Source organism: Diospyros lotus, chromosome 2, assembly GCF_014633365.1.
Source record: "Diospyros lotus cultivar Yz01 chromosome 2, ASM1463336v1, whole genome shotgun sequence".
NCBI classification, from domain to species: Eukaryota; Viridiplantae; Streptophyta; class Magnoliopsida; order Ericales; family Ebenaceae; genus Diospyros; species Diospyros lotus.
The window spans coordinates 15,862,390-15,889,040 of NC_068339.1; the positions used below are offsets into that span (position 1 = coordinate 15,862,390).

The window sequence follows — 26,651 nt, forward strand, 5'->3', positions numbered from 1 at the left end:
ATCTTCACACTCCTCAAAAACGAAAATATGAGTCCAACCATGGCACAAGTTATTAATTCTGAAAATAAAATATTTTATTTAATAAAAATTAATTACGTATCTATAAACTTATTATCGTATCTGATTTATCTTAAAATCGAATTAGGAAAAGACTAATCTTCTTCGAGATTAGAGGGACGATATCAAGACACCTGACTCATAATAAAAAATATATATATAAAAATTACTTTAATTGTGATGTATTTGTAATTAATTAACCTAATTTGCGCCGTAACTTATATTTGAAACAGACTCTGCTTATATTTTGAAACAAGACTCCCACGAAACTTCCTAGCATCTTCCTAGACACCGACGAAGTAACAGAAGGCGAACGCTTGCCGACCGTGTTTCTCAGGTAACCCCCGAAACCGCGTTTCCTTCTCTCTCTCTCTCTCTCTCTCTCACTTTATCTTTCCGTGTGTGCGTCTACTCTGTTTCTGTTTTTGTGGCCGTATATATGAGTTTTTGTGTATCCTGGGTCGGGTTTTGGTGGGTTTGTGTTTTGTAATCCCTAGGTTACGCTCTGTGATGCGTTGCATTGTTTGGTAGAGGAGAAAGATGGGTGTTGACGCAAAAAAAAAAAATTGTGTCTGTGGGTTGTGATTTTTATTCAAGTGTTGGGGATTTTGTCGAGTAAATATATATGCGACGTATGAACAGAGATTGATCGGTGTACGGTGTCATCTCTCCTGCGACAGCTTCCGAGACCGGAAATGGACGACGTCAATAACGATAGATTCAAGGGTTCGCCGTACCGCCGGCACCGGAACGATGTGGAATTCGGCAATAACATGCCCGGCGTGTCAGAGGGGGAGGCATCTTCCAACCCTTTCGATATCTCCAGGACCAAAGATGCTTCAATCGATCGCCTCCGCAGATGGCGGGTAATGCCCCTCTTCTTCACCCGTCTGTGTATTTACATTTATGATTTGTTTACTTCCTGTGGCTTCCCGCAGAATCATGGTTATCAATTTGAATCTGATGATTTGGTGTAGGACTGTTTCATTGTTGGGTTATTAATCCAACCAAAAAATGTTTCAGCATTCAGACTGTTGGGTCGAGACAACTCTCGGCCACTTTTCAAAACAGAAACCAAAATAGAGCCAAGAACATTCACAGTGCCTTCAATAACTTAAGCATGCAAATGAACAAGAAAGCAGAAATAAAACACAAACAGAATGCAAACAATTTTTACCGTGATTCACCCGTTAATGAGTGTTACGTCTACGTTGAGCTCTGGTAAAGAGAGTTCACTGCACTATTGGAAATATTGATTATAGCCTCAATATACAAAACCTCACTCTCTAAATCTCACTGTACAAAACAACTCTATAATCAAATCGATCCCGTAACCACAAATCTACATATTAGAGGCACAAACCCTAGAGAGAAACATTCGTATCACAACTATATAGAGAGAAAAGAAAAAACACAGAGAATGAAACGAACCCTAACAGAGGCAATAAGATCAAAGGCTGTACGTTGCTTATCTCGAGGCTACTGTAGAAGATATAAAGAGGAAATGAGCGGTGAGGATTGTATCGTATAAAGGTAGCATCGACGATCGGGGAAGAAGCAGACAAAACGACAAGAGAAGGCACGCCTTCATGAAACGGAAGGGTGATTACCGTTTTGGCCGTCCAACTCATGGGCCCAAAACGTTGCTGTTTTGGGCAGGCAATGATGGTTGCCAAAAGACCCTCATGCCCTCTATTAAAGTGGTGCCGTTGAAGCTTCATTTAAATACAACAATCTCCACCTTGAAGCTTCAACCATCCAAGGACAAATCTCCAACAACAATGTAGCATGCTACAATCTTTGCCATCATTACTCATGTTGGTTGTTCCTTCAACCAACTTTGACATGCAGCAAGCCCAAACGATGTTTGAACTTGGCTACAGTCACAATTTTTGTTCCCATATCTGATGGGTTGTTTTCTATAGGGACCTTTTGAATATTTACACTTCCTTTGGCCACTTGGTCCCTTACATAGTGGTATTTAACATCTACATGTTTTGTTCTTTCATGATATATAGGATTTTTACACAAGTGAATAGCACTTTGACTATTAGAAAAAAAACCACAACCTTACCTTGTAGCATTTGAACTTCTTTCAAGAGACCTTGAAGCCAGATGGCTTCCTTGAATGCATCTATCACAGTTACATACTCAGCCTCAGTGGAAGACAGTGCAACCAAAGGCTGCAATTGTGACTTCTAGTTGATACAATTATCACTTAGGGTATGGAAATAGGCAATAATGGATTTTCTTGAGTCTCTGTCTCCTGCAAAATCATAATCTACATATCCCACCAGATCAAGTGCATCAGATCTTTTCATGTAATTTAAACCAACATTTAAATAGCCATTGATATATCTTAACAAAAATTTTAAGGCTTCCCAATGATGTTTCCCAGGGTTAGACATAAATCTGCTAAGCAAAGAGATTGAAAAAGCAAGGTCTGGCTTGGTATTAATCATAGAATACATGATGGTCCCAATTACATTAGCATAAGAAATTGTTTCCATTTTTAGTTTTTCAGAATCTGATGATGGGCATTGAGATTTGTCATGACCCAAGGGTAGTTAGAAGGGCCCTAATGTAATTAGTTTCCTTTGTTTGTTAGGAGCTATTTCTGTTATTTTGTTACAGCACATGGGGTTGTTATTCTAGATGTTTCTTTCAATTGTATAGCCTATAAATAGGCTCAAGTATGTAGAGAAAGGCATGCTAAAACAATATAGTGAATTTATATTTTCCCTCCATAATTTCTCCCTCTCATTCTTTCTAGTTCTCTCTCATTTCTCTTGATTTCTGCTCTATATCTCCCTCCAATTCTCCTTCGTTTCCCTCCCAAATCCTTCCTAATTCCTTCCTAGACCCTAACTAAATCCTAGGGTCGTGACATTTGGTATCAAAGCTGATGATTCTCGGCTGAGATTTCGACAAAACCAGTAGTTCGATCATTGTAAGTTGGTCATTGGAAGCACATTTTGACAAACCAGGCGATTTCCAGTGCTTAGGAAGCCACAACGGAGGTGATCAAGGTCGACACATGACCGATTGAATCATAGCAAGAGGAGGTCGTTCCTCTGCTGTTAGTTGAAATAACGCATGCAACATTTGATCATAGTCCGAGCGGAACCAAGATGATTCCAAATTTCAAGTGAATTTTGATCGATTCATTGGCTGTAATTTGAGTTCGAAAATTTGAAGGCGATAGATTACGGCATTGACCGAGTGAAGTACGCGTTTCCGGAAGTGGTGGTAGAAATGATCGAACAATTGAGTTGATCAATTTTAGAAGGTGGAGGTTCAGGTAGAGCGGACAAAATTCAGGCGCATTCAATCCAATGATTTCGACGAAGGATTGGCTTTTGATTTGAGAAATCCAGGAAGTATTGTTTGATCAAGGAAGGCATAGCAGTTAGCCAAGGTGATTCAGTGCCAACGATTTTTGGCAAATTGTAGGAGATGCCAATTTTGTAATTTGACTCGACTTGAGTTTTGAAGGTGAAGTTGGTGGTGATTGGGTGAGAAGGAAGACGCGATTCAGGAAGTGGAGTAGAGGCGAATTCAAATCCGATGGTCCTTGGCAGATCAATGAGGGTCGAAATTACAGGCAACGTGAGGCGAGCGACTCTCGGAACCGGTTTGGGTCACTGCATGTGGCCGAGGTGGGAAGGAAGGCACGATCGGAAACGGTTCAGAAGTTAATTCCGCAAGCGGCGATTCAGTAGGTCTTGGCGATTTATCAAAGCTATTTCAATGATTGAATTCCGGTGAATTTGGAGGCCCAACAGATTCAATCAAGCTTCGGAAGTAATTGCACAACAGAAGTTGTGGTTTTAGAGTTGCGCAACAGAAGTGTGGGTTTCAGAAGTTGCAGATAGATTTCCAAAGATGATTAGAACAGGTTATCTTCTGAAATTATCTAGAGCCAGCAGATTGTTTGAAGGGTAATTGATTTGGAGGCCATCAGCAGCAACTAAAGACTGATTTGGACCTAGCCTTGTGTGAATCTAAGGTTGCAGAATTTGAGTATCAGAATAAGTTTCCGAGGTGGTCATTGGAAGCTGATCAATAGGCTGTTGTAGTGGTGAATTTTTAAGGAATTCAACTGAGGAGATGGTCGAAGGACTATGTGCTACAACTGTTGCAACAAGAAAAGGAATCAAGGACCTTAGTAGACAGCTGGATGATTTTTTGATCCTATTTTCATACAAATTCCAGGTTAGTATTCCAGCTGAATGTTTTTCAAAAGAATATTCTGCCTACCTAAGTTAGATTGGAGATGAGAGTTGCAACGAAAAGCATGCGCTACAGCCTAAATGTTATATTAAAAGCAGCCGACAGATTGGAGGAATTCCTAAGGCTGATGTGTCCCTAAGATTAGGAATGGATGATGCAAAGGAGGAAAACTTGGGACGAAGAGTTGGGGAAACTCACTCCACACCCCCAGGCTTGCGGATGGACATTCCCGCATTTGAAAGAGGTAGGCCTAATTGGTGGATCAGGCAGTGTGAACGAGCGTTCTACCAATTCTGAGTAGCTGAAGGGGAGAAAGTGAAAATTGCTACAGTTTATTTGGATGGTGTTGCAGACGTTTGGTTCCAGAATCAGAGTTGGGGAAAGGTAGAATGGAGCTGGCCATAGTTTGTAAATGCCTTGTGTACTCGGTTTGGAGAAAGGCCCAAAACTAATGCTGTCATAGGAGTTCCTAAGGTTGCTCATCAAGTAGTGCAGGGTGTAGATGGAGTAGCTATGGAAGGGGAAGGTGTTGTTCATGCAGCTCAGGAGGAGTATGAGGCTGATGACATACTAAGAATGAGAATGATAGTTGCAAGGAAGGAGGATAGCCCTGCTGAAAGTGAGTCCTTGGTGTGCTCCAGCCACCAACAAATAAAAGTCTCTCCACTTGAGGAGGCTCCTACTGAAAATATGGACGGATCTAAATATACTGTTCTCTTGGTCTTGGCTGTGGAGAGAGTGGAGGAGTACATGGAAGAAGAAATTGGGGAGGAGGAAGTGGAGGATGGCACTCAATCAGTTGGCAGCCTCTCAAGCACTCTTACTAGTGCTGAGACACTTGATGATATTGATCTCTGGAAGCAGCAGAAGAAGGAGCCAAAAAAGCCTTTTCACCAAGTACTTGAGGAGAAGGAACAAGGGATGGCACTGGGCACACAAGATAAGACAACGGTAACATTGCAACCAGAAGAGTTGGAGGTAATGCATAGATTTTTGCCTGTAGAGAGGGTTGAAATTCTTCCCATGATTGAAAAGAATAGAATGGTAGGACTGACAGTTCCTACGGAACCATTTTAATGGCAATAAGGAAGAGGGGGATTGTTGAAGATGGTGTTGCAACAAGTCATAATGCTATTACTTTTGAGAGAAAAGAGAAGAGGAAAAAGCCTAGAAGGATAAAGAAGGAAAGAAGCATTAAACTAATAGAGAAAGCTGGGATTGGATGAATAAGAATGACTCAACGGTATTAAGTTTCTTGGGGACAAGAAACCCTTCAAGGAGAGGAGATTGTCATGACCCAAGGGTAGTTAGAAGGGCCCTAATGTGATTAGTTTCCTTTGTTGTTAGGAGCTATTTCTGTTATTCTGTTACAGCACATGGGGCTGTTATTCTAGATGTTTCTTTAAGTTATATAGCCTTATAAATAAGCTCAAGTATGTAGAGAAAGGCATGCTGAAACAATATAGTGAATTCATATTTTCCCTCCATATTTTCTCCCTGTCATTATTCCTAGTTCTCTCTCATTTCTCTTGATTTCTGCTCTATATCTCCCCTCCAATTCTCCTCCGTTTCCCTCCCAAATCTTTCCTAATTCCTTCCTAGACCCTAGTTAAATCATAGGGTCGTGACAAGATTTAGACAAGGTAAAGTGACCAGCCAAGGGTGTATTTACTAGTTTACAACTTGACATACCAAATTTTTGTACATCCTTTAGCAAATAGTCACGCTGTTGAATTTTTAAACAGTTTTTACTTCTATTTCTTTTAATTACCAGCCCTAAAACTTTCCTAGCAGAACTTAAGTCTTTCATATTAAAGTTTGTGTTCAACATTGATTTTAATTCACTTATTTTTGACTTAGATTTGCTAATCAACAAAATGTCATCAACATACAACAACAAATAAATAGGAATTTCTGAGAGAATAAAGTAAAGGCAGTTGTCATATTCACTCCTAACAAAGCCTATCCCAATTATAAAATTATCAAATTTCTTGTACCATTGTCTTGGGGATTGCTTTAGACCATACAAAGACTTTTTTAATAAACAAACGTAATCAGGATGGAGTTTGTTAACATAACCAACAGACTGTTTCATATAAATGAGTTCATATAAGTCACCGTGCAAGAAGATAGTCTTAACATCAAGTTGTTCTAATTCTTGGTCATATTGAACAACTATGGCAAGTATCATACGGATGGTTTTAAATTTAACAAGAAGAGAAAAAATCTCAGTATAATCTATGCCCTCCCTCTGAGTAAACCCTTTAGCTACTAATCTAGCTTTAAATCTTAAGGGATCAGTGGGTAACGTATTTTCTTTAAGTTTGAACAACCATTTGCATCTCACCAGCTTTTGTTTATGAGGTCTTTGGACCAATTCCCATGTGTTGTTGGTCATTAAAGGGGCCATTTCTTCCTCCATTGCACACTGCTATTTTGAGCAGTCTTGAGAGTTGACAGCCTCCTCATAACAGGAAGGCTCTCTACCTCTCAATTCCATTCTTGCCACTAAGGCACAATAAACAAGGTCCGAATATGCATACCTAGTAGGAGGTCTTATTGTCTTCCTACTCTTATCACGAGCTAACTAATAATCCCTTAAGTTTTGCTGAGGAGAGTCATGATGCTTCACCTCAGCTTAAGGGATATCAGTTGACTCCTCATGATCACTTTCATGATTAGAGGATGTATCACTATCTGGGCTGGGGATTATGAAGGATTGGGGCAGTTGGCAGGTCAGGCATACCTGCTGGATGCTCCACCTGAAACTGGGTATTACCGATTATCACAAAGTCTTTTGGGACACTTGGTTTAGGGTTTGTTTCTAAGTTTTCTAATCTGCAACGGAAAACATCTTCATTAAATATAACATCCCTGCTTATGATTATTTTAACTCTTCCAAAACTCCTATCTCATGACCTGTAGCCTTTTGTTCCATCTTGGTATCCTACAAATACACACTTCGAGAACCTAGGGTCTAACTTTCCCATAGATTGGTGAACATAGGCTTGACACCCAAAGACCTTTAAATGATCTAAGTTTATTTTCCTGCCTAACCATTTTTCTTCAGGGCACATCAAATTTAACACAGTGGAAGGGCTTAGGCATACCGGCTGTGAACAATAAACATCTAATCTTTTTTAGGAGAGTCTTGTTCATTCTTTTAGCAACCCTGTTTTATTGGGGTGTGTTCCTAATAGTTTTGTGCCTAGTCATTCCTTGTGAGTTGCAAAATTTTTCAAAATTTCTATTGTTGAATTCTAATCCATTGTTTGTTCTCAAAGTTTTAACCTTTTTATCAGTCTGATTTTCGACTAAGGCCTTCCATATTTTAAAATTTTCTAATGTTTGGTCTTTAGTCCTAAGAGGGAACACCCACACTTTCCTAGTAAAGTCATCAACAATGGATAAGAAATACTTGTTGCCACCAAGAGTTGGTGTTTGAGAGGGACCCCATAAGTCTGCATGCAAGTACTCTAGGCGTGCTTTCACCAGGTGAGTTCCTTTATGGAAACTCAGCTTGTGTTACTTGCCTAGAGTGCAAGGCTCACAAAAGTTTAGGGAATCTGCAGTCACTGAATCAAGATGACCTTGAGTTGACAGTGCCTGCAGACCTTTCTGGCTCATGCGACCAAGTCTCAAATGCCAGAGATCTGTCTTATCAGTTTTAACAATGCATGTAGAAGAAACAAGGGACAAAGAACAACCATTTAACACCCATAAACCATGCCTTTTAGTACCGGTCAAAATTAGGTCATTGTTTTTAAAAACATGCATGGAGCCATTTTCAGCAATATATGAATAGCCTAACTCATCAAGAGTACCAAGAGGTTAAATTTCGTTTCAGTCCAGGCACATATCTAACATTAGTGAGCTTTTTGATTTTGTTATCATGCATTTTAAAGGTTATATCACCTATTCCTTGGACACTACACGATTGGTTGTTCCCCATATACATTGTGCCAGATACTTTGTTACTAAAGTTTTGAAACCAAGAGATATTAGGACACATGTGGAATGAACATTCATAGTCCATTATCCATTCATTAATAACAGATTCATTAGAAACAGTAAGAACTTAAGCTAAAGTGTTGAGAGTTACTGGCAGCTATGGTTACATTACCCCCTTGTTTCTTTTTCTTTAAAATATCATAGCAATATTTTTTAATGTGTCTCTCTTTTCCACAATGATAGCACTTCCACTTAGGTTTTTGTTTGCCCTTTTTTTCCTTGTTTTTACCCTTATTCCGAAACACCCCAGATTGATCTCCATTACCTGTATAGTTTTTCTTTTCAAACTTACCTTTCACAAATAAGTTATTAGCAAGTTTTTTAGATGTGTTTTAACTCTAGCTCCGTAGCTTTAATTCCATATATAACCAAGTCTAAGCTAGGTACAATTCCCGTATATTGCAGAGCATGCTTCACTACATTATATTTATCAGGTAATGAGTTTAAAAGGATCATAGCCTCATTGGTATCACCCAGGGCTTGATCTGTTCCTCTTAACAATAAAGCAAGTCTAGTAAACTCATCTATGTTTTCATCCATAGATTTAGAAATATTCATTTTAAAGTTGAATAACATACCCTTTAAATAAACTAAATTAGGAGCAAACAAAACAGAATATAATGATTCAAGTTTGTTCCACAATTCAATAGTGGTATTCATGCCATCAACTTTACGGATAACACTATCACCAAGATGTAAGAAAATAAGGTTATAAGCTTTTTCCCTTACCTCATTAGTTCTAGCCAATTGATCTACCGACCATTTCCTGTCATCGGGCTCAAGTGCAATAAGTACTTTGTGATGAGAGAGCAGAACTCTCATTTCTTTTTCCAACTACCGAAATCACTTTTTTTTGTCAAATGTACCGCTTTCAAATCGAGTTGATGTCATCTTTGTTTTGCACGAAGGTACCCTAAAACCCTAGACGCTAACAGAGACTCACACAGTAAACCCTTGATTGACAGAGACTCACAGCAAACCCTAGTGAATTAGACCAACACAAGCAAAGCAAAAATATGACTCAGAGGTAGGAGATAGCACATGCTCCGAAAACCCTAGATCGTGAATACCAGAGAAATGGCTCTGATACCACTGTTGGGTCGAGACAACTCTCGGCCACTTCTCAAAACAGAAACCAAAATAGAGCCAAGAACATTCACAGTGCCTTCAATAACTCAAGCATGCAAATGAACAAGAAAGTAGAAATAAAACACAAACAGAACGCAAATAATTTTTACCGTGGTTCACCCATTATTGAGGGCTAGGTCCACGTTGAGCTCCGGCAAAGAGAGCTCACTGCCCTATCGGAGACCAGGGGAAGTAGTGCGCACACGATACGATTGGAACCTCAACTGCAGGATAAGAATGCTGCATTTTCATTCAACAGAAATCATGAGGAGTTTGGGCTGAATCAAGAGGCACCAGAACAATCATTAGGTCCTTGGGTTAGCAAAATGTGCTAGGAATTTGGTTGTATGATACGAGAGTAGTTGCAGGAGTTTGCAAGGATACTGATCAAGAAGTATCATTACAGTTTTCCCACTGAATTCTTTGAGAAACCAAGAAGAAACGTTTTTGATGACCAGCCAAGAAGTTCCCACTAGAAGATGATTGATTCAAACAAGCAATCATTAGGATTGAATTTTTGTAATAGAGGATTCTTGGAGAAGGAAGCTGTGGAGAGCGAGCTTCTGAAATATTCCAGTGAGCAAAAACAAGGTGGTGTTGTTGAAGTGGAGGAGAAAATTGTTGAGAGTGAGCTTCAGGAATATTTCGAGGAATAGAAAGAAGATGTGGCTGAATTATTGGTAGGGGTAGATGGTTTGTTTGTTGGGGAACCTCCATATGAGGACATTAAGGGTCTAGATTTCTGGGTATTTGAGCAGCCGAAATTGACAACTTTGAGTGGTCACGTTGAAAGGAAGAAGATTAACGAGCTACATTCACACCTTCGAGTAGAAATTAGGTTAACTAATGATCCATCCAAGATTGAATCCATCTTTCCTTCGCTCTTTCAAATTTCTTTCAGGTGAAGGACTTGCTTAGGGACAAGCACGTTCTACAGCTTCGGTTTGCTATTCCATCAAGCACTCACAAATTTGAACCTGAAGTGATTGAGGTCAATCAGGTTGCTTCTATTGAAGTTATGGATTTTGGAAACCCAAGGACAAAGAAGAAGAGGCCTAGGAGGAGAAAGAAGGAAAGAGGAATGAAACAGATAGAGAAGACTGGAATTGGTTGAAGAGCCATGGCTGCTTGTTGCAAGTTCTTGAGGACAAGAACTCTTTCAAGGAGAGAGGAATTGTCATGACTGACCCTAGGAGCAATAAATGGGTAATATGATAATAGGTTTATAATAGTTGTTAGAAGATATTTTATAAGTTGTTAGAAGCACATGGGTGCTGTTAGGAATCGGTTAACAGCTAGCTAAGGCTTATATAAAGGTTACTTGTAAGAGATTGGGAATACGTTTTAAATGATAAATGAAATTCTAATTTCTCTCTACAATTCTCTCCATTCTCCCTCTTGTCTACCTTCTCCCTAATTTTGCTCTATCTTCCCCTTCAATTCTTCTTTGTTTCCTTCCCCAAATTCCTTCCTAGACCGTAGCTAAACTCTAGGGTCGTGACAGGCATGTCAACCTATAACTACCTCTCTTATTCACGTGCATAGTGGATTAAGCAGGCACATTACAGTTAACTGTGTTTTTTGGAGCTTGAGATTCATTGCTACCCTTGCCCTACATCATTTGGTACTAGAGTAACTGTCCGTCCATATTTAGCCACTGAATCTATACCTATTCAAATCCTATTCATAGCCAACAACCTTTGTTTTAAAAACTGAAGCCATATCCTCCCTATCCTAACTGCAACTCTATTCGCCTGTTCTTAATCTCTCTTCATTGTTAACATCCCTCTTTGAAAAAATGAGATAACAAACTCTGACACCCCTCTATATTCACTGTTTCACAGCTACGATAACAATAGGAACAACAACATAAAGAATAAAAAAAAAGAAAAAGGAAGATGAAAATATCAAAAACCTACTCCTGAAACCATGCCATCTTGGTCTCACCAACAGATATCTGTTTTCTAGATCCAAAATGCGGGGATAGTCCATGAATATTCATGTATAGACACTCCACAACAAAATGGAGTGGCTGAAAGGAAGATGAGACATCTCCTTAATGTCACTCGATCCCTTCTTCATTATCACAATGTTCCTAAATATCTATGGGTGGAGGCTATTTTGACAGCCACTTATGTAATTAATAGGGTCCCATCCAAGGTTCTTAATAATCGAAGTCCATTCCAATGTCTAACCGATTTTTACTCGAACCTAAAGTTGCATTCTCTTTTGCCTCTCAAAGTGTTTGGATGTGTATGTTTTGTTCACATACCTAAGATTCATCAGAACAAACTAGACCCTAGAGCAAAATGGCGTGTGTTCATCGGATATTCTCCAACCCAAAAGAGTTATAAGTGTTACAACCCTGCTTCACGAAAAATCTATGTTTCTAAAGATGTAACCTTCATTGAGTCTCAACCCTTCTTTGACCCTTAGCCTAAGGGGGAGGATAATCAATCTGAAACCAATATGGACAGCCTGTTCTTCTTCCTAGAAACAACTACTAATGCTGTCCATCAACTCCCGAAGCCATCCTAGCCTTCCTCTCCTCAGTTCACTCCATCCACAGTCTCTTCTCTTCATCCAACGGAGCCTGAACTAGTAAACCAACAGCTGTATTCTTTTGATACGTACAAAGGATCCCCCTATGTGTACAAGAGAAGACAACCTAGTGATGGTCCACAACGCACACCAATTGCAGCTCCTGATTCAAGCATTGAAGAACACATACTTGGAGAAACAAATACAAACCAGCCAGAATTAGAATTTACTAATTTGGACCTTTTAATTGCAATGCGAAAAGGAGTCAGAAATTGCACTAAACATCCCTTAGCCAATTTCCTATTTTATCATTGTCTTTCTCCTACCCATAAAAGCTTCTAAACATCTCTAGATTCTATTGTTATTCCAAAATCAGTGGAGGCGGCTCTAAAGGATCCAAATTGGAAGGAGGCAATGTTAGAAGAGATGATGGTTTTGCACAAGAACTAAACATGGGAATTAGTGTCTCAACCCAAGGGAGTTAGACCCCTGGGTGTTGCAAGTGGATCTTCAATCTAAAGTATAAATTTGATGGTACCTTTGAAAGATACAAGGCAATGTTAGTTGCCAAGGGCTACACTCAATCCTATGGGATTGATTACCTTGAGTCCTTTGCCCCAGTAGCCAAAATGACAACTGTTCTAGTACTCATATCATTAGCAGCTAATCTGGGGTGGAAGTTGCAACAATTGGATGTTAAAAATGCATTTTTACCTGGAGATTTAAAGGAAGAGGTGTTCATGGAATTACCTCCAGGTTTTTCACAGAACAATGGAGGACAGGCGTGCAGGTTGAAGAAGGTATTATATGGACTCAAGCAGTCCCCACGAGCTTGGTTTGGGAGATTTTCTACAGCTATGAATACTAAGGGGTACCATCAAAGCTGAGGGGACCACACTTTCTTCATCAAACATACAGGAAATAAGGTAACTGCTTTATTGGTTTATGTTGATGATATTGTTGTGACAGGTAATGATGAAGTTGAAGAAGAAAGCATAAAACAAAAGCTTGCTAAAGAATTTGAAATTAAGGAACACATGTAGGCAGTAAGAAGAATTCTTCATTATCTAAAGGCTACACCAGGAAAAGGTATACTGTTTGCACCAGAAGCTAATATAAAGGTTCAAGGTTGCACAAATGCAGATTATGGAGGCTCTCTAGTGGATAAACAGTCCACAACTGGATATTGTGTGTTCTTAGAGGGTAATTTGGTTTCTTGGAGGAGTAAAAAACAAGGGGTGGTAGCAAGATCAAGTGTTGAGGCTGAATTCAGGGCTATGGCCCTTGGTGTGTGTGAACTTTTGTGCCTAAAGATAATTCTTGAAGACTTGAAGGTTCAAATACAACATCCCATTGAGCTATTATGTGATAACCAATCAGTAATAAATATTGCCCATAACTCGGTATAAGATGATTGAACCAAACACATTGACATTGACAAGTATTTTATTAAAGAAAAATTAGAATCTGGGTTGCTACACATCTCTTATGTTTCATCTAATCAACAGGTGGCAGACATCCTTACTAAAGGGTTGCCCATTAAGCGCTTTGAAAAGCTAGTAACCAAGCTAGGAATAGTAGATATTTATTCACCAGTTCGAGGGAGAGTGTTGAAAAATAAAAAAGTCTTTCAAGCCAAGGAGTCTGTCAAGACAAGAAGATTTGGAGATAATTAAATAATTAGAGTTTAATGTTTATTTATCTGTTTTATCTTTATCTGTTTTATCTTTTTGTTTTGAGTTTAAATAGTGTTGTAATTTAGTCCTAGATATGAGAAAGTCTAGATAATAGGGATGTAATCTAGGAGAATTTCTAGGAAAATTCTTAGAGTATCTCTTGTATAAATATTTTTGCTCATATCAATAAAATCATACGGGAGTACCGCTTCCCTTTCTCCTTTTTCCTACAGTTTTAGGAAATACCCAAATAAGGAGAACTAACTAATTGGAAATTAACTTATTTAGTTTTAGAAAATAACCAAATATCAGCAAATCAACTAGATAAGGAAACTAGTCCTACAAGGAAACGAGTCCTTCAAGGAAACTAGTCCTTCTTAGTTTTAGGATGTCTCTGGTACATATGGATTCTTGGCTGCTGTAAGGCTCATAACATATACTAATTTTTGTCCTAATTAATAATTCGAATTTAATATATTGAAATTGATTTAATCCATGTTACAATTAGGCAATAAGTCTAATTGGAACAAAATTAAAATGGGTAAACTAACTTAGGTCAAAATCCATTAGGGCCTTGTGTTAATTTCCTTTAAATTTGGACTGTTACATTTTAATAGGTCCTGGGGTCGGGTCTTTCATTGAGTTTTAGGTTAGTTTTGACCAATCTGGTTAAACTTGATTCATTTTTGGTCAACTTCAGCCATTTGAGTGAATCTATTATTATTATTATTTTCTCAGGTCCATTTATGCTCCTATTCAGGTCAGGTTCAGGCCTTAAGGGTCTTGGGTCTCACATGGTATGGATGGCAATTAGGTCTTGATACAACTGTTAGATATGGGAATGGGGGCATGACATGAACTGTTAAATATCATGTAAATTGCATAATATTTTAAAAATGTTTTTTTTTGGAGATTTATGTGAAAATTAATGATGGTTAGTGGAAAAATGAGATTTCCTTCCCTTATCCATATTACAGACAATTTTTTTTTTTCTATATTATCAAATATGAGCTTCTTGATAGATAGGGTGTTGTTTTGTAATCACAACATTAGCGTAACATTGTTTTGGTATGTAGCTTAGAAATGTATTTTATGCTTCAGTTGATGATTTGTTTCAGTCCACCTTCACCCTCCCACCTGCGAGTGTGATAAGCAAAATTGGCTAGTTTGTATTTTTTTCCAGTAATATGAGATGATTGTTTCTCATGCACCCTGTATATTTTCCTTGTAACTTAATGAGGTCTATTGCATGCCAATCAGTTTGACAAGACTTGTGTACAAACCTAACCTTTGTACTTGCTGGATTCTGTCATGTTAGCAAGCTGCCCTAGTCCTAAATGCTTCTCGGAGATTTCGGTACACCTTGGACTTGAAAAAGGAGGAGGAGAAAAAGCAAACGATACGAAAGATCAGAGCACATGCTCAAGTCATACGAGTAATGTTATCTGTGGAGTTAAAATTTTCGTCTAAGTCAACATGCTTTACTCTCTAATCTATGCTTGTGTTCTATTAGGCAGCTCTCCGTTTCAAAGAAGCTGGGCAAAAGGAAAAAGGTAAGTTGGGCCCTATATTTTCTTGTGTTAACTTGGGTGAATGGGCATTTTATTTTGTACAAGTTGAAAGGAAAAGTATATCAGTATGCTTAAATTTGTTTTTGTCTTTTTGCTTGCTCTTTAGGTAATGTTCTTTTCTGACTTTTGGGAGCACTTTGCTTATGAACTATTATTGCTTATGACTATTTTAACTTTACAATTTTTTTTATGCCCCTACTGTTGTTTTGCCTATTATGACACTGGTACTGTTTGAGATTTATGAATCTGAAGTTCTCCAATTCTGTGCATGTGCAAATTTGCATTGTGTTCTTGATGTTTTTTGATTAATGATCTTAATTTTGTTAAGAGGATAAGACCGTAGATATAAATTAATGGAAAGGTAGAAATTCATGTAGTTGACCCCAAATCGTGTGATAAAAGGCTTGGTATGTTGTTGGTATGGAAAGCTAGAAATTCATGTAGTTGACCCCAAATCGTGTGATAAAGGCTTGGTATGTTGTTGGTCTTAATGTTTTTTTCATTCACTGATTCTTTTCTGACATTTGCAAGTAATGCTTTTTGTTGGTTGGTTAGTGTAGGCAGTCATAAACATGGTAAGGGTGTACATTTGTAAATTGCAAACTTCTATCTGTAATTTCATGATCTTATTTTTTCAGAGTATTTCCTGACTCTTACAAATGCATTAATGTTTTTGCTGATCCTCTAGCTAGTTGAGTAAACATGCTGATATTATGGATGCTTCTACTTAGAGCATGTTTATCTTAACTTATTTATTGGTCAAGAGAGCTTATAAGCTCTTCAACAGCGTACTATTTTTTCTTTTCTGTTACCAAAGTTGTAAGAACTAATAAGCTGCCCATCTTATAAGCTCTTCTAATAGCTTTTTTTGGAACTTGGTAACCCAATCTCTTTAATGGGGAGCGTATAAGCTGTCTCAAAGGAGCTCTTTTGACTAAGTAAAAGACGGAAATGACCTATCAAATAAGCTCTTACAATTTATAAGCTCCATGTAGAACTTATAAGCCCTAAAGCTTAAAGCTCCTATAATTTAAGCTAAGCCAAAGACCATCTTATCAAAATGTAAAATTGGAAAATTATGTTGCTGACATATACATGTGTGCACACACGCATAACCTTCGGTTGGTAAGCATCTTTTTTAAGTTTTAACATTCCTTTCTAACACAGTCTATTGCTATGTTTGTCAGGCTTGTAATTGATTGGCAAACTGGGATGATTGAATATTAAATAATACCATGCATTGCAATATTTATAATCGAATTACATGTTTTGGTTCATAGTTCAATTTCATTGTTGGGAATGTGATATTAATCTAGTGGTTTTTGTCATTAGTATGAATGCACAAAGTAGTATACACTTGGTGCAAAATTTTTTTGTTGATGCGCTATATTTCTCTATTTTTATTATGTGGCTTACTAGATATTGTGGAAATATTTGAATAAAAATAATTGTAGTATTTCTAGTCCACCTGTATGGCTCTTGACGCCGACCTTTTCTAGATTTAGTGGGCTGCAATGTTATGGCAATTTTTTCTCTCTGGTTTGTTATAAATTTTTGACAACTGCTCTACTTTTTCTTAAGTACCCAATTGGATTGTATTGTATATCATATAGAACATTGCTAAATGAATGTGCACTCAATCGATATGTCAAACTAGAAGGGTTCCTTTATGAAACTGTATGCAACTCTAGCATTCTATGAAGAAAGCCCTTTGCAAGTACAAAACCACATTTTACAGTATGTTAATAAATATATTTTAGAGGTATAAAATTTTGCAATATCTGTACCGTGGATTGGTATGGTGGAGTTTTGCATCTTAAGGTATATTCATTCTCAACGGCTTTAAGGATATATATAACATGATTTATGGCTATTAAAGTGGTTATAATGCGATGACATTTTTTTACAAGCAACATAGAGTAATTAAACCAACAGTGGTCGTATAATAATACTGGTTTGTTGGTTTGCCTTAGTGCCAGGAATGCCCCCGTTACCTCCGCCTTCGGCTGGTGGTGATTATAGTATCTCCCAAGATCAACTCGCTTTAATTACTAGGGATCATGATTTTCTGGCTCTGGAGCAATTTGGAGGGGCAAGTTTTTTTTTTTTTCACTTGCGTTCTATATTGTTGATGTTTGGCTATTCACTGATGGTTCTTTAATAACTAAATGTCTGCACATCAGGTTAAAGGCTTGGCCAATACATTAAAAACGAATGTGGACAAGGGCATACTTGGAGATGACAGTGATTTATTAAAGCGGAAGAATGCATTTGGGTCCAACACATACCCTCGAAAAAAAGGACGTAGTTTTTGGGTATATTTTGCAAAGATTTAACTTATGGGTCTTGTTTTATTCTTCTGATCTTTCTGTTGAAGTCAATGGTACCCATGTTTATATTTATTTGCCTAAACAAAAAACCATGGCTATATTATATCTGTGCATATGTTCTGCAGAACTTTGTTTGGGATGCTTGCCAAGATACAACCTTGATCATCTTGATTGTAGCTGCAGCAGCTTCTCTGGGGCTGGGTATAAAGACCGAGGTGAGCAATAAGTGGATTGTGGTTACTGAATAGACCATTCGGAGACTGCATATGTTAGTAGTACTTTTTGTCCATGGCTCCATGCTAGAGTTCTACGCAAAACAAGGATAAGGTTGTGTACAAAGGCAACTCTTGCCCAACCCTCAAAATGTTGGGAATCTTGTTTATTGAGGATGACCTTTTAGAGTCCTGTGCTTCATTTCCCATTGGAAATTCAATGCCCTTTGGTTGAAGATGCTTTCTTGCATAACATCTACTAATTATTTTATGTAATTGTTTCAATAGTTTGGCTTAATTGAATTAATTTCCTTGCTATATATATTCCCTGCTAAAAATTCGTTAGTGCTATACCAAAGTTATTATGATGGTTTCTGTAACAGTATGGGCTTGATAATGCATGCTCTTTGATCCAATGTGCATTGTAGATGCTATTTAAATGATTAAAATTGTCTTGGCCTGGAATTAAAAAAGCTTATGACTCAGAGACCAGACAAATGCAATTTCAATTAAGAAGTCCCAAAGAATTTTATTGTTTTCATTGTCGTCAGTGGTTACAGTTGGTTGGTGTTGTGATTCAATTGTTCGAATATTTATGTTTTTGTATTAAAAAAATGAAATGTACAACTTATATTGTTTTTCAAAAGATTGTAATTCTAGATTCTAGAATTCCTGTGTTGAGGTTGAAGTTGAAAGAAAGAAAGATTAAAACAACCACTCTAGTCTACTAATCAGTGACATTCATATGAAACTATTTTAATGTCCTTGTACTTAATTTGAAGTTAAGAAAAATCGGTGTAGTTAAGCATTGAAGGATGAGCTTCAGATTATGTGAAGCTGCCTTTGCCATTATTTGCTGTTACTTTTTATGGTGCGCGTGCTTTCCTTTCCTTGATGTTTGGAAGATCTTGTAAAATTACTTTTTATTTTTGCAATAATACCTATTTATATGCATATTATTTTCCCATTAAATGCATATCAGTTTCTGTCTGAAAAACATTTTTTATAGGGCATTAAAGAAGGATGGTATGATGGAGGAAGCATTGCTCTGGCTGTTCTTATAGTGATAGTTGTTACAGGTATTGGATTTCTTACATACTGAACTCATAAGATGAAAACGTGAAAAGTTTTTCAGTTTCTTATATGTTAACAATGCCTTAAAATTACAAACATAATTTGCTTCATAATTATGTTTATATGAATTCTGTAAAGTTCTAGTTTGTTTTGAGTACTCATTCACCTATAAAGTCGAGATGGTTCGACCATTGGTGGGTTGAATGCTGGCATATTTTAATACTAGTTCTCCTTGCCATGAGATGCATGGGTTTTTTGCTTGTATTTGACAAGTGAATGAATATAACGTCATCATAAACCTTAATCCCACTAGGTGGGGTTGACTGCATGAGTTTTCTCTGTGAAATTCATAAACATAAACTTGCAGATAAATGTAACTTCAAACATTTATATGTAGTCCCTTCAAACATGACTTCGGTCTGTGAAAATAGTCTCTTTGCAAAGCAAAAGTAAGGCTGTGAATGGAGACAACTCTCCCCCACTCACAAAGTGAGGAGCTCTGTGCACTGGGGATGCCCTTTTAGTAAAGATTGTTGCTTCCAAATCTGTACCTTCATATAGCAATAAATCATAACCACCTTTATGTAAACTTTCACTTTAATTTAGTCAAGTAAAATAGAAAAATTCCACTTTAGGACAATGTTTACATAGAGGCATGAAAGTCTGTAGTTGGGATAGATTAATGAGTTGGTAAAGCACTCCAAAGATCTCCCACTTCTTTGAGCCGAAACATTGTCACTTATGTATTGTCATCATGGAAGCATGTCAGGAATATTGGTCATCAGCATGGATCATTTTGAAAGCTAGCTGCCAAAATAATACAAGTTGGGAAGCAATTCTATTAGTACTTTCATCAAATATGGCAAAAGAGATAGAGAGAGAGGTATAATACTCATGGAGCAACTTGGTGTGGTATTATTTGACAAAATTCGGTAGAGCAATGAAAACTACTGTCTCTTTCCTCCATTAGCAGTTAGAATTAAATACACAAGTCTCCTAGTTCGATAGAAACTTATCTCTTAATTCACAACTACTAGATAAACTCCTAAATTCTAGCACAAGATTACAAGATAAAATAACTTTAACTAATCTACAAATAATATGCAAAATATACAAGATTGATTCATACATCAACTTGAGGATATTGAGGATAATTCTGGAGAATTATCCTCCTCTTATCTCATCCACGGAATATCTCCTTAATCCTTTAGGATTGGCCGCATCTTTATCCTCCAACACCCTCCCTCAAGCTGAAGAATATATATCAAATATTCTCAGCTTGCTTCTTATTGATTCAAAGCCTTGTTTTCCCATTGCTTTGGTCAAAATATCTGCATGCTGATCTTTTGTTGGGACATAAGTCAGCTTGATGTTGCCATCCTCCAACTCTTGTTTGACAAAATGCCAATCAATTTGGACATGCTTCATCCGGTCATGCTACATCGGATTATTGACAATGTTGATAGCTGATTTGTTATCACTATAGAGAAACTTATGAGATAACATCGGTATAGACAAATCTCTCATCAGCCTTTCCACCCATACCATCTCACAAATTGCTTAAGCAATACTCTGCTTCAGCACTGCTATGAGTTGCCACTTGCTGTTTCTTGCTCCTCCAAGTTACCAAATTACCCCATAATTTTGTATAATAGCTAGATGTGGATCTGCTATCTTCCATTGCACCTGCCCAATTGGAATTTTCATAGCCTACTATCCCTCTGTCTCGGCTTTTTGTAAATAATAGACCCTTACTTGGTGTTCCCTTAAGATATTTAAAGATATGATAGGCTGCTTCCGAGTTCCTCCTAGTTGGTGAATGCATGAATTGGCTAACAATCCCAACAACATAGGTGATGTTCGGCCTTGTGTGAGACAAGTAAATGAGTTTGCCTACCAACCGTTGGTACATGTGTTTGTCCATTGGATGCTCTTCTTTTCCTTTTTTGTTCTTCCAATTAGGTTCTAATGGTGTGATTCCTGGTTTACACTCTAGTTTGCCGGTCTCTTTTAGCAAGTCAAGAGTGTGCTTTCTTTGGGATACAAAAATGCCATATTTACTTCTTGCTACTTCCAAACCAAGGAAGTATTGTAGTTCCCCCAGCTCTTTTACTTCAAAGGCCTGCCTTAACTATTCTTTTAGCTTCTCAATTTATTGTTTATTGTCCCCCGTGATGATGATATCATCCACATAGACTATTAAAATTGTTCCGTGTGATCCGCTTGTCCCTGTTTATATCCCAGCTTGTATAGAGTATCAATAAATCTTTTAAACCAAGATCTAGGTGATTGCTTTAGGCTGTGTAGAGATTTTTTCAATTTGCATACCTTATCTCTTGTATTGTCTTTCTCAAACCCCAGTGCTATCTTCATATAAATCTTCTCCTCTAAGTCTCCATTTAGAAAGGCATTCTTGATGTCCAATTGGTGCAGTTTCCAGTCCAGGTTTACTGCTAAGGACTGTAGAATCTGGATTGAATTGAGTTTGGCCACGAGAGCAAAAGTTTCTTCATAATCTAAGCCTTGAGTTTGAGTGAACCCCTGAGCTACAAGCCTTACCTTATACCTTTCCAAACTTCGATCTGATTTATACTTCGGAGTGAACACCCACTTGCTGCCAACTGCCTTTTTTCCCTCCGGAAGAACCATAATTTCCTATGTATCATTTTTCTCCAAGGTTGCCATTTCTTACATAATTTCCTTTTTCCAGTTTTCATCCTACAATGCTTGCTAAACATTTCTAGGAATAGTTACACCGTCTAAACTTAAAGTAAATGCCTTAAAAGAGGGAGACAGTTTTGAGTACCCGATGAAATCAACAATAGGATGCTTAGTGCACATCCTTCTACCTTTCCTCAAGGCAATTGGAACACTTAGATTATCAGCAAGCTGCTGTTTTATATTGACATCGGTATCACCTGTCTTATCTGGACTTATCTCCAGGTTAGACAGATTGGTTGGCTGAAGAGTAGCAGCCTTAGGTCTTCTGGAATAGACTTTTAGAGGTTTAGTCAGGTCTTGATTGCCCTTGCTCGATTTTGGTCTCCTCTTTCTTCCCCCCTTGACAATATAGGAATGGGAGATGGATGCTGGAGAATTGGTAGGGCTCGGCTAATGAGCTTCAGTGGAGGGAAGTAGGCTAGTAAGGGGATTGAGAGGTATTGAGATGACTGTACTCTAATTGTTTACTGGATTTTCATTCGAAGTGGTATTGTGGAAGAAAGGTTGATTCTCGAGAAAGGAGATATCCCAAGAAATGATGAACTTGCAGGTTGTCAGGTTGTAGCACTTATAGCCTTGTTGAGTAGGAGAGTATCCTACGAACACACATTTGAGTGCTTTTGGGTCAAGCTTGGATGGATTTAACTTGTTTTGGTGTACGAAGGAGGTACACCCGAAGACCTTAGGAGAAAGAGTGTTTAAGGCCCTAGAATAGTGAGAGAAAGCTTCAAGAAAAACATGTAAGTAAGGGAGTTTTAAAGTTCAAGGTCTTTGAAGGGAGATGATTTATGAGATAAGATGCTATAAGAACAACCTCTCCCTAATAAAAATTTGGTACTGATTGGGTGAACATAAGAGCCCTAGTTGTCTCAAGTGCGTGCCGATTCTTCTTCTCGGCTACCCCATTTTATTGAGGGTTGTATGGACAAGAGCTTTGGTGAACAATACCATCCTCATTTAGATAATGATTAAAGTCATTTGAGAAGTATTCTCGACCGTTGTCACTTATTAAAATATAAATGGAAGCTTGGAAAACATTTTTGACCATGAGATGAAACCTCTTGAAAACCATATAGGTTTCAGATTTGTCCTTCATGAGGAAGACCTAGCAAACTCGTGTGTGAAAATCAATAAAGGTGATGAACCACCGAGTGTTTGTTAGACTTGGAAGTCTGGCTGGTCCCCAAATGTCACTATGGACTAAATGAAATGGCTTACATGGTTTGTAGGAGTGTTTCAGATGAGTGCTCTTTGTTTGTTTTGCAAGAATGCATTGTTCACAATGGAAATCCTGAATTTTATTGAATGGTACAAGACTAAGATATTCATAGTGCCCTAATCTTTAATGCCATAACATTAAATCAAATTCTAAAATTGCAGCCAAAGAGGATTGAACAAATGACCTAAACTATTTTTGGTGATCAAGTTTCGAGATTTGATATAGACCTCCCTTCTCTTTAGCTTTGCCAATTGTCCTCCCTGAAGATTTGTCCTAAAAAACACATGGGAAGAAGAGAATATCATTGAACAATCTTTATCCTGAGTAATCTTGCTTATTGACAGCAAGTTACATCTCAAATTTGGCACATAAAGAACTGATTCTATCTTAGTTCCATCAGCCATAAATACAGTAATATTCTTATCACAAGATTTAAAATTGGATAGAATTTCAAGATCACCTGTCATGTGATCTGATGCTCCAGTATCTATAATTCAAGCCTTTGTAGACAGCCTTTTGGAGAATAAAGAGTGATTGATCTTACTTTGTTTAGCCAAGGATACCACTTGATTGCTATTGCTGTTCGTACTTTCGGTTGTCTTATGCACCTTGGTTTGATTCAGCAACTGCTGGAGGAGTTCTAGTTGATCTGGGGTTAAATATACTAGTGCTGAATTCCCTTTTTTCAGATTCCACCATACAGGTAGATTGCACTCCCTTTCGTTGTTTCCTTGGTTTCCAATTGGCTAGTTTTCCGTGCAACTTCTAGCAGGTGTCCCTAGTGTGATAGAGCTTGTTACAATGGTCACACCATTGCCTATCTCGTTGCATCTCTCCCTTAGCTATGATAGATGATCGGCCACGAGTTATGTTTAAGGTAGAACTTTGTAACATTCCTTCGTTTGCTGAACCCCACTAAGTAGCATCACCTTCTTTCTACTCTCCTCCCTTCTTACCTCTGCAAACACTTCTTTTATAGAGGGAAAGGGCTTAGTCCCAAACAATCGTCCTCTTACCTCATCCAAATCTGAATTTAGATCACGTAAGAAGTCAAATATCTTTTCTTTCTCCACCATCTTGTTATACTTTCTCCCATTAGCCGAGCATTCCCATGTGATCTCATGGAAGAGATTCATCTCTTGCCATAATTGAATCAAGGTATTGTAATGCTCAATTACCATATTGTTACCTTGCTTTGTTGATCGAATGGTGGATCGAACTTGGAAGCTTTGAGCGGTTTTCTCATGAGCTGAACAGATCTCTCGAACCGCATTCCAAATATCGCTTGTCGTTTTGTAGAAGGGGTAAATTCTTCCTACCTTCGGTTCCATTGAATTTACTAGCCATGCCATGACAATGGCATTCTCAGCTTCCCATACTCCATATGCTACTGAATCTTGGCTAGGTTTTATGGTTTCTCCGGTTAGATAACCTACTTTCCCTTTTCCTTTAATCACAAGCATAACTGATTGGGACCACTCTGAAAAGTTGGTTCCATTGTGCTTGTGTAAAGTAATTTGTAGGGAAGATCCATCGAAGGCTGCGAGAGGATGTGAAGAAGTTGCCGGGACTGGACTGCTCTTTGGTGGAAGAGAGATAGAAGTTCCCGTACTGGCTGTTGAATCATCAGCCATGACGCAAGTTAAAGATTTACAATTAGAACTTTGAATAATCGTTGGCCACAGAAACTTGGAACCGAGCTCTGATACTATGAAGAAATTCAGTAGATCAATGAAAACTACCTTGTCTTTCCTCCATTTGCAGCTAGAATTAAATACACAAGTCTCTTAGTTCGATACAAACTTATCTTCTAATTTACAGCTACTAGATAAACTCCTAAATTCTAGTACAAGATTACAAGATAAAATAACTTTAACTAATCTACAAATAATATACAAAATATACAGGATTAACTCATACATCAGTTTGTCCTCTCATCTCATCCACGGAATATCTCCTTAATCCTTTAGGATTGGCCACATCTTTATCCTCCAACATTATTAGATCAGTATCTTGAATTATTGTATTGTCATCATGAAACCATGACAGGAATATTGCCCATGAACCAAAATCATTTTGAAAGCTGATCTAATAATACCAAGTTGAGGAATATTGCCCACACTAACATGAGTTGAGAAATATTTTTAATTAGTGTCTTAAAAAAGAGCCAGACAGGGGGAGGGAAATGAACCCATGAAACAACTTGGTATGGTATTATTAGATCATTATCTGGAATTAAAATCCTACTGTTTTATGATTTAAAACATGTCAAAAATTTAAATTATGTCTTTGGCAACTAATTGATGACAAAGCTAAATGGCGTAAATTTTAACTGTGCAATTTGAACAGAAAACAAATAAAATGTAGTTTTTTATTTAATTCATGGCTTGGTATTAAGAATTGAGATGAATAGTGTCATACTCTTGCATAATAAAAAGTGAAGGGTGCGGTTCTCATAAAGTTGAAATCAAATTAATATCAGGAGTTTAGTAGTTGGTTGCCTGAAATTTGTAAAATTATGGACTTGCAACAAGAATTTAGATGATGGTGGTTATCATGTTTGTTGTTTTTGAGTAAATCAACCGTACTGTAAATCAACTCATTCTCCTTCACATTCTTTGTTTCTGATGTCATCCTTATCATCTAGACTACCATGGTTGAAATTTTCCTCTTGATCTATTGAGCTTTGGGATTTTTTATCTGTTAACTCAGCATACAAGGTCAGTTTGAGGGCTTCTACAATGTGAACTGTGGGTTTTTTAATTTTTGAGAGAATGGGGTGGCGAGTTTTTCCTTCTTGCACCATTGGCATGCTCATTGGTCTTGATGACATTAAATGATGTCCGTTTATCTGGTGAATATAAAAACTTGATGGAGATATAATTTTAAAATGTATATAGTTAGAGCAATGTTGCTCAAAAAGTCAGTTTTTTTAATAAAGGCAATTTTGACAAGGATTAGGAATTTTTTAAAAAGTCAGTTTTTTCAGGTTTACAAGGTCAACTCTACACAGTTGATATAAGCGGCACTCTTTAGCACTTATGGCCTTTTAACAATCGTATTAGCTTTTGCAATTGCCTGATGATAAATGCTGGATAAAATAAAACAGTAATATCCATATTGATCCGTACCTACAATGAGGGTGTTTGCTTGCCGTTCTTATAGTTCAACATTTGTGATGTTTCTATTATGGTCAAATTTGTGGTTTACCTTCCACACTTGGAAAGTATATATCTATAAATGGTGATTATAGTGATTATTGGATATACCATGTTTTATTGTTCCCACAAACTTGGATTTGTGTAATAGTTGCCTTGGTTCTTTATTGTCTGGCTATATCTGTCCTAACTTTTTTCTCGTGCCTGTTTCTATCATTTTCTCTTCTCTGAAGCTATAAGTGATTACAAGCAATCCCTTCAGTTCCAAAATTTAAATGAGGAGAAGGACAATATACATTTGGAGGTTTGTGTGTTTCAAATTTTATTAAATCATATAATGTCTAATTGTCTTGTTTTTTAACGTATCCAACTGTAAATTGACAGTAATCATGAAACAGGTCATTAGAGGTGGTAGAAGATTGCTGGTATCGATATTTGATATAGTTGTTGGTGATGTTGTGCCCCTCAAAATTGGCGATCAGGTGAATTTTAATTTTTTGCTTTTCTATGATTACATAGCGGCCTTTCTGTTTACTGAATTCAACATGTCAAATATTCTCTCAGGTCCCAGCTGATGGGATTCTAATTTCTGGTTATTCTCTTGCAATTGATGAATCAAGCATGACAGGGGAGAGCGAAATTGTAAGCTGGGCCTATTATGTATTGTTTTATGGTGGTTCTAATTTTAATTCATTCATTTTACATTTATTATTCACGATT

The 26,651-nt window shown here is 37.5% G+C and overlaps 1 protein-coding gene across 1 annotated transcript in view; it reads left to right on the forward strand.

The window, feature by feature from the left end:
* Window positions 1-402: 402 nt before the first annotated feature.
* Window positions 403-26,651, forward strand: part of LOC127794579 (calcium-transporting ATPase 10, plasma membrane-type-like) — a 64,182-nt gene continuing 37,933 nt past the window's right edge. The window contains exons 1-10 of the mRNA XM_052325801.1: window positions 403-923; window positions 14,965-15,081; window positions 15,160-15,199; window positions 17,191-17,309; window positions 17,401-17,532; window positions 17,673-17,762; window positions 18,769-18,838; window positions 26,165-26,235; window positions 26,330-26,413; window positions 26,496-26,573. Of these exons, the coding sequence (XP_052181761.1) occupies window positions 753-923; window positions 14,965-15,081; window positions 15,160-15,199; window positions 17,191-17,309; window positions 17,401-17,532; window positions 17,673-17,762; window positions 18,769-18,838; window positions 26,165-26,235; window positions 26,330-26,413; window positions 26,496-26,573 (972 nt within the window). The 5' untranslated portion in view covers window positions 403-752. The remainder of the gene's footprint in view (window positions 924-14,964; window positions 15,082-15,159; window positions 15,200-17,190; window positions 17,310-17,400; window positions 17,533-17,672; window positions 17,763-18,768; window positions 18,839-26,164; window positions 26,236-26,329; window positions 26,414-26,495; window positions 26,574-26,651) is intronic.